The 8,339-nt window shown below is 26.7% G+C and overlaps 4 protein-coding genes across 4 annotated transcripts; 1 reads left to right on the top strand and 3 right to left on the bottom strand.

Moving 5' to 3' along the window:
* Positions 1-364: 364 nt before the first annotated feature.
* On the top strand, positions 365-886 carry ENU1_151810 (hypothetical protein; the record flags this gene model as incomplete). Its single annotated transcript, XM_008860622.1, has 1 exon — positions 365-886. The coding sequence occupies one exon, from the start codon at positions 365-367 to the stop codon at positions 884-886; it is 522 nt and encodes a 173-aa protein (XP_008858844.1).
* Positions 887-980: 94 nt separating this feature from the next.
* ENU1_151800 (Ras guanine nucleotide exchange factor, putative) lies at positions 981-4,832 on the bottom strand (the record flags this gene model as incomplete). The annotated part of the gene is made up of 3 exons (XM_008860621.1): positions 981-1,163; positions 1,217-3,625; positions 3,681-4,832. The coding sequence occupies 3 exons, from the start codon at positions 4,830-4,832 to the stop codon at positions 981-983; spliced, it is 3,744 nt and encodes a 1,247-aa protein (XP_008858843.1).
* A 286-nt stretch (positions 4,833-5,118) lies between these two features.
* On the bottom strand, positions 5,119-7,791 carry ENU1_151790 (hypothetical protein; the record flags this gene model as incomplete). Its single annotated transcript, XM_008860620.1, has 2 exons — positions 5,119-7,637; positions 7,698-7,791. 2 exons carry the CDS (start codon positions 7,789-7,791, stop codon positions 5,119-5,121), a joined length of 2,613 nt encoding a protein of 870 aa, XP_008858842.1.
* A 208-nt stretch (positions 7,792-7,999) lies between these two features.
* ENU1_151780 (tyrosine kinase, putative) lies at positions 8,000-8,302 on the bottom strand (the record flags this gene model as incomplete). Its single annotated transcript, XM_008860619.1, has 1 exon — positions 8,000-8,302. One exon carries the CDS (start codon positions 8,300-8,302, stop codon positions 8,000-8,002), a length of 303 nt encoding a protein of 100 aa, XP_008858841.1.
* Between the last annotated feature and the right edge of the window lie 37 nt (positions 8,303-8,339).

Below are 8,339 nucleotides of genomic sequence, written 5' to 3'. Positions count from 1 at the left end.
AGCATGTGTTGGAATTCTGATTCTGAAGTAACGGTGGCCTAAATAATTAGTCTTATATTCTTCTTAGTTGAATATATAATTGTTAATTCAAAAAAGTAAATTCATTTAAAGTATACTTATTTCACATAAACATATTTTTAAAAATTAAGACAATATGATAATCTCAACAAACCATGGCGACTTACACAATTTAGTTCCTTCTCTTACCCTAAATTTCTTCTTCTTAGTGTATTAGTTCTTTTTTTATTATAATTTACTACCCTTCTTCTTTATTCTTATTCATTAATTTTTGTTTTTTAAAACATTTATATTATGTTTGAAATCAAAGAGAACTAAGAACTTAAAAGAAGTGATAAAACCCTAAATGAGCGAAAGAATATATGAAATATTCCCTGAGAAAAAGAGAAGACAAAGAGGTGTTCAAAAACATTGGGTTGAAGAAGGGAGTATTGGATTATCAATGATTAAAGGATTAGGATTTGAAGGAGACCTTAAACCAACAAATGGAATAGATATAGAATTTGAAGAAAACCGATGTGGAATTGGATTAGTTAAACCTGAACCAAAGAAATTAGAATTTAATGCGTTACAAGCAGTGTTAAATAAAGTAAAAACAGCATCCCCTGGTATTATTGCTGAACTTAAAAAAGACCAAGAGTCAAATTCATCATCACAACCTTCTGATGACTCTTCATCTCAAGAAAAGAAAAAACATCACAAACACCATAAGCATCATGAAAAAAAGAATAAAGAGTACAAAGAAACTAAACCTAAAGTTAATGATGAGGATCAACCAAAAGTGTTTATGCCAAGAAGATTTACAACAAAAAGACAGAAAGAAAAAATTATTATTAGATCTAAAGAGGATTTAGCTGGTGTTTTATAATCACATTTATCTATTTGACTGATTGTTTTTTGTTCTTTTCTTTTTGTCTTTTGTAGTAAGTTAGTTACATAATAATGTAGATAGAGTAAGTGAATTATTGGGTTTCTGTTTCTAATAAAAAAGATGAGTGTTTTGGTAATTGAACTTCAGCAGTTGTCCAACCACTTGCGGTTAAAACAATTGTTCCACCTCTGTTTGTCCTTGGGCTTTTTCTGCCATGACTACTATTTTTTAGTGATGAGTCATACCCAACAATCTCTTCTTGACTTGAACAACTCTATAGTGTTAAAATATTATGTAATAATAAATTATTTAGTAAAATAAACAAACTGATGAAGATGTTTGTGGAGGAGAATTTGAAGTAGAAGATAATGATGGAATATCTAGTTTTTTACTATTTGTTATTTTTCTATTTCTTGAAGCACCTAAGAAACTAGTTGGACGTTCAGAATTAGGTAAAATGGGAGAACTGCTCGTACTTCTTGAAGAAGAATAATTTAACCAACTTTTTGTCTTACTTTTTTCTTTTTTAATTCCCAATAAGAACGTTTCGAGATTAACTACATCTGTTTCATCTTTATTTCCTTTTTTATCATAACAACATTGTTTAATGTCAGGATTTAATAACTTATATATATCATTTTCATTACAACTTTGTTTTGGTTGTTTTATTTTACAAATAACGGTTTTATATTTTTTATTGATTAGTGCTTGTTTTGTTGTATCATTTATTTCTTTTATCAATTGGTTCATAGCAGGATAATCAGGCATTTTAATTTTGATTGAATAAACTTTTGGTATAAATTGAATTGAATGTATTTGGGATTTTGGCAGATGTAGTTGAGGGACATTCATTATGAGTATTTTTACTGTAGTTTGGTCTAGTAATGAGATAGAATCACCTTTCCTTAAAAGTATTGGAACAAATGGAATTAATTTATCAAATTTAGATGGATTATAACTGAGATATAAATGAAGTAAATATAGTACTGATGATAATATACTTGATGAAGTTTTAATTAGTTGAAGTTTTTCATTAATAAATCCACATTGCTTTATTTCAGGAAATTTAGATATACGAGAGAAGTCATCATATAATGACTCTGGAATAAGTGGTTCTGGTAAAGATGCTAAAAAACAACGTAATAAACTAACTCGTTGTTGTAGTGATAAAGAGTCAAAACTATAATTAGAATGACCATCAATAGTATGTGCTAAAGTTGCAATAGACAGGTCAATAAAGTCAAATGTTGTTGGGTTAAAAAAGTTTGGGTCAAGAGTAATTGATGAGATAAGTTTATCAACGAGATAAGGTATTTTTCTATTTTCTCGTGTTAGAGTAATATTTAATGAAACACCCATAATACATCTTGAGTATTGATATGTTAATACATCAACCCTTTCTACAATATCAAATATTAATTTTTGATCTCCAATTAAGAAAAGAGATTCAGTTAATTCGTTACTAAAAATCTTATCACTTATAGTCAATATTAATACTACTCCACAAGTTCCTGGATAAATTTTTATTCTTGTAAATTGAATTGGGAATATACGAATAATATTATTTGATTGATATACATACATAACCATTCCTGCAATAACTACTAATACTGATGTTCCTACTTCTTTTAGTGCACCATCAATTCCCCTTTCTACAATAATAGGAGAAACCATACTTAATGTAGCAGTATAATAATTTTCTTCTTCGTCAAAAAGAACAACGTCAGCACTATATCCAAAACTACAAGACTTTAATAATGTTAAAGGGTAAGATATAATATAATCATTAATCTCAAAGTTATTTTGATATAAAGATACATTAACGTCTAAAAATAGATGACCTTCTGTTCCTTGTTTCATATGGAATAATATAAAGGGACTTTTATCAATTGAAATAGCAATGAATGAATTCATTTGATACATTAATGGACGAGAAGAGTCAAGTAATATTTTAGTTTTTAACCATCCATCTTCTGTATAAATAAATATAGTTACTTCGACAGGTTTAAGATAAACAGTGTAATAATTAGCAGGGATTAAAAGACTTAATGATGTATTTACAGGGAATTCAATAAATGAATTTTGAAGTACTGCAACAAAAGATACAAAAGGAAATATTGTTGGAAGAAGACAAGATAAAAAGGTATTAACATCCATAGAAGGGTCTTGATTATATGGTTTTGGAGTCATCTGTAATGGACCAAGAAATAAAAACTTACCATCTTTAATGGGGAAGATACAATGCTTAACTGATGGTTCTATTAATTTAGATAGTAAATATTGTTCTTTATCAATTTGAGATTCGAGCATTGTAGGCATATTTTCTAATAACTTTTCTAGTGCCTCTTGCATTGGAATAGATTCAACAAGATCATAATAAGGTATTTGTTGTAAGTGATAAACTTTTTGGGCAACGTTCATTAACATATTACATTTAAGATAATTAATAACTCCATTTCCAAAAGTAGATATGTTTCCATCATTAATAAATGTAACATCAGATAAAAAGTATCCAAGATAAGGTAGTGCGTGAATAACATTTTCGTCTTGTGTTGTACAATTTCTAAGTGTTTGCCAGTTATTTTCAGGAGATGATATTTTTTTTAATCGAACAATAAATTGTTGATACATTTCATTAATTCTATTAAACGTACATTTTAAACGATGTATAGCACTTTTACTAAAGGTAAATGAGATACAACATAATAAGTCATAATTATGTAATTTTTCTGCTTCCTATTGATAAGTGATAATTATATTATTCTTTTTTTTAAGAAATAAGATAACAAACAATTCCTATTTGACACACAAACTCAAGTAATTGAATTCTATGTTTTAAGTTTTGTGCAGATAATATAAAATTACTAAAAAGTTCTACTACTCTGTTAGAGAATTGGGTCAGAGCTAATATAGACTTACATTGACTTTCTTTATCTTGTTCATTCCATAATAATAATTCATTAACTTTTACTTTAGAAAATAATGAATATCCTTTTAGTGTTAGTTGTCTTGCAACTTCGTTTGGAGACATCATTTCAAGTGGAGTATCAATATCATAATATAATGAGGGAGGAATAAATACATGTTTGGTTATTGTATTATCTCTTGAATATTCTTTTTCTATTCCAACCAGTCTTCTAGATAATGTAATACTGAGAGTATTACATTGGTTATTCATTCCGTATTTCTTTAGTCGTTGAATAAACACCTTAATATCTTCTAAAAATTTATTATCAAATAAACATGATTCAATCCAATATTTTAGTGAACCAACAAGTCTTGATCTAACAATTTGACATTCTACATTATCTCCAAGACAAGAAACCTCAAAACAGTCTGTAATACATTTTAATAATTCACAATTATTAGAATATAAATCATTTGTCCATATTAAAGTTTGCATAACTTCATTATTTTTATGAATAGCTCCAATATTTACTATTCCACGAATTGTTCCTTTTATAATTTTTCCATTTTCAATTATAACATCACTAATATCAAACATTTTATGTATTCTTGTATCATTTACATAAATTGGATATCTTCTCATTTCATTTAATTCATTTTCTGTATAAAATAAGTCTAGTCCAATAACTTCATTTGTTGAATTTATATTTTCAATGAACTTAGATTGTTCACAACCTCTAGCTTTTTGTCCATCATATTTTTTAAAATGAGAAGCATAAAATGTAAGCCTTTTTGATAATTCTTTTATGTCATCATTATCTTTTTCATCTTGAACAATATTAGAAGAAGAAGAATTTAAAGGAGATGAAGTAGTTTCATTATGAAGACTATCATCTCTTTCACCAAACAAATCAATTTTTTCCCAAAGTTCAGTAACACTTCTTTTAGTTATAACTTCTTTTCCTTCTGTTATCAATTGGCATAACTCAACTTCTCGTGTTAAATTTATTTGAAATCGTTGTGATAATAAAATCATATTTGATTTCTTTTCTTTTTCTTCTACATACGTTTTTAAAGAAAATGGAAGTGAACAAGTACCTTTTATATTTGTAGAAGATAATTTGAATTGGTGTAATAAGTTAGTTAACATAATCCAATGATATTTTTTTAAGTTTTATGGTATAAATCTTTTTAACTCCTTTGTGTTTCAATTTTTTTTATAAAAAGTTATTCAATTTTTTATTTATAAATGAAAGTAATTGATAAAGTGAATGAGAAAAAATAAGAATCAATTCAATAATACAACTTAAATCAAATGTATTTTAATTTGTTAAATACGACATTGAAATATATGTCTCAATAAAACAATAATAAACTCTTCCATTTTTATCACCTAAAAAGAGTATTTTATCATCATAAAAACATGAACAAAACGGTAGGTCTATTTCATTATCTTTATTTTTAAATTTTAATTGATAAAGTAATTTTGGTTGAGAACAAATAACATACACCCCACCTCTTTCTTGAATAATAATACAACCAAATGGTGTTAATGCAAAGTCAACAAATTTTGGTGGTAAATGAATTATATCTACACCACTAGGATATAATATTAATAAACTATCCGCTGTACAACATCCAATAAATTTTTGATATGTTTTAATTGATTTGATATCTGAACTTTTAACTGGAATTTCAGTACAACACTTTCCATAATAAATTACTGATTTTTCATTTAATGTAATAAATTTAATTATTGTTTCATCTTCTAATGGAATATCAATAATAGAACCTTCATTATGAGGAAAAATTTTAATGTTTTTTGCTGGAATTAAAGATTCAATATATCCTTGTTTTAATGAAAATAAGGAATTTTGTTTTTGTGGAAAAATAAGTAATGCTCCATTTTTCATTTCATAAAGTACTGGTGGTTGAAACATAGTTTCTTTTTGAAAACATTTTGATGGCACCATTGTTGCTGAAAATGTTACCTCATTAATTTCTGAACTTGCAGAACAAACAAATAGCCTTGGATTTACTGAATTAATTTCTCCTTTCATCCAAGTAATAGGACCGATACCAAGTCCAAAACACCTTAAATCTTTTATATCAACAACTCTTTCAAGAGTATCATAGTTATATTCAAAATTTCTTAATTCCCCAACAGATGATGAAAAGTAATTTTGTAGTGGTTGTGTTGTTATTTGTTTTTGTAGTGGTTGTGTTGTTATTTGTTTTTGTAATGATTGTGTTGTTGCTTGTTTTTGTAATGGTTGTGTTGACATAGGATTTTGTAATGGTTGTGTTGACATAGGATTTTGTAATGACTGTGTTTTTACTTGGTCTTGTAATGATTGTGTTGATATAGGCTTTTGTGAGCATTGAAAAGTAGAAAGAGTAGATGGATGAGAGGTTGTTGATGGAATTTCTTGCTTAATTTTTTTACTCACAAGTGGCTTAAAAGGGTCAACAACTTTTGAAGACGTTTGGTTCATTTTTGGTGGTAGTTTTGGAGTATAGTCTGTAGCCGACACCTTTTCATTTAGTTGTTTTCTTATTTGGTTTTGTGTCAAGGTATTTAATGGAACCCCAACTCTAGTTTTTAGAAGTTGAGAGAAATCTTCATGATGTTTTGTTTTTATTCTTTGACTTTCTATTTTATGTTGAGTCTCTACAAAACTAAATGAATCATTGACGTGACTTTTTGAATTAGTAGATGTTGAGTTTTGTTGTTGAGTTTTTGGTTGTGTTTGAGGAATTGATGGTTGAATATGAGAAGTACAACTTTGATAATGAGAGGTTTGTGAATCTCTTGTACTAAGAGATATACTATTAAGAAGAAGATGATTTAATAACTTTGGTGAACGTTGTTGGGAAGCTAAATCAATAGAAGAAGTCGCTTTTCTTTTAAGAATTAATTCTTTAGTTTCAGTATTTAGTTGGTATAATTCAAAATAAGGAGAATTATACTTTTCTGGATTTGAATTACAAATGTAGAATTTACCATCACTTTTAATTATAAACCCATCATCAGTAATGTGTATTAATTCAATATTTGGAAATAAATAACCATATTCAATTATTAATTTTAATTCTCCTGATTGTTTTGTTTGATCGACACTAAATATTGCAGCCATATTAGTAGTTATTACAAAAAAAATTAATTGTTTAGTTACTAAGTTCCAATTAACAAATCCAAGGTTATAACACTCTTCTTCCATTGGATTAAAAATAAATGACGTTTGTAATGTTTCTACATTAATTAGTCCTATGTTGAATTGATCAGAGACAATAATACTTTGATTATAAATCGAAACATTTCTAAAAAATTGAACATTACATTCGTTTGTAGTAAACTTCTTTATAACACCAATTTCTTTAAACAAAATCATTTCTTTTTGACTATATGCTATAACTATTTCTCCATAGCTTTTTACTTCAACAGGTAATTCTGAAGTAAATTCAAGTTGTAACGAACTAGGTTGAGGGTCAAGAGAATTCCTTTTTCTTGATAATTCTGATGATAAAACGTTGAAAAAAGTAACTTTGTTCTCTTTAGAAATACAAACTATTCCTTTTTCTCCCCAACACCCAACTGTTTTTATATTAACTTGTTCTTTAAAAGAAGGAAATAAAACTGTTGACTTTTTATTATTATCTAATTCATTTGTTCTATACACTCTAATTTTTCCATTATCAAATAATATAAAAAGAATATTTTCACTATGTCCAATAGATACTGGTCGAGTACTTGATTTGATTGTATTAACTATTTTTCCTTTGATAATATCAATAATATCTAAAACCATTTGATCAATTCGGGTTGATGGTTCTTTTTCTGCTAATTAAATAAGTCATTTTTCATTATAAATTAATAAAACCTATACATACATCTACATACCTACTATAATACTTTTATTTTTAAATAATATCACCCTCTTATATGGAATATTCAGAACATTAAAATAAATTGGTGGTGTTTGTGTTTCTTCCATTAAAATTCTTAAGAAATTGATTATTTCCAGTTTAAAATTTAAACTTACCCTTTAATTTAAAAGATTAATATTTTACTATCTTTTAGTTATTTTTGTAATACTCTTCTTTGACGAAGGGACAGGATTAATCTCCCTTGAGCTAGGGACAATAGAAATCAAATTCTATTAACACTCAATCAATTGCTTATTATTATTTAGTACTATTCTTTTATTCTTTTCTTTCAATTAACATAATCATCATATTAATATTTCTTGAACCTCCAAAATCGGTTAATGTACAATTAACTTTAATGTTATCATCAAGTGTTACAACAAGGAAATCATCTGGTTTAATATCTCGATGTAATATTCCATTTGAATGAAGATATGAAATTCCTTTTGCTCCATCTATCAGAAATTTAATTCGTATTTTCTTTGGTATTTCTGTAATGTTTCTTTTATTCATTATATCTTGTATTGATCCATATTCTGCATATTCAGTTACCATACATATTTTATTATGAATAAACATTGCTTCATAAAATTAAATGATATATTCATTCCATAAC

Source organism: Entamoeba nuttalli (genome assembly GCF_000257125.1).
Source record: "Entamoeba nuttalli P19 unplaced genomic scaffold asmbl_6299, whole genome shotgun sequence".
In the NCBI taxonomy this organism is placed as follows: domain Eukaryota; phylum Evosea; order Mastigamoebida; family Endamoebidae; genus Entamoeba; species Entamoeba nuttalli.
This window is presented reverse-complemented; position numbering and strand designations above follow the sequence as displayed.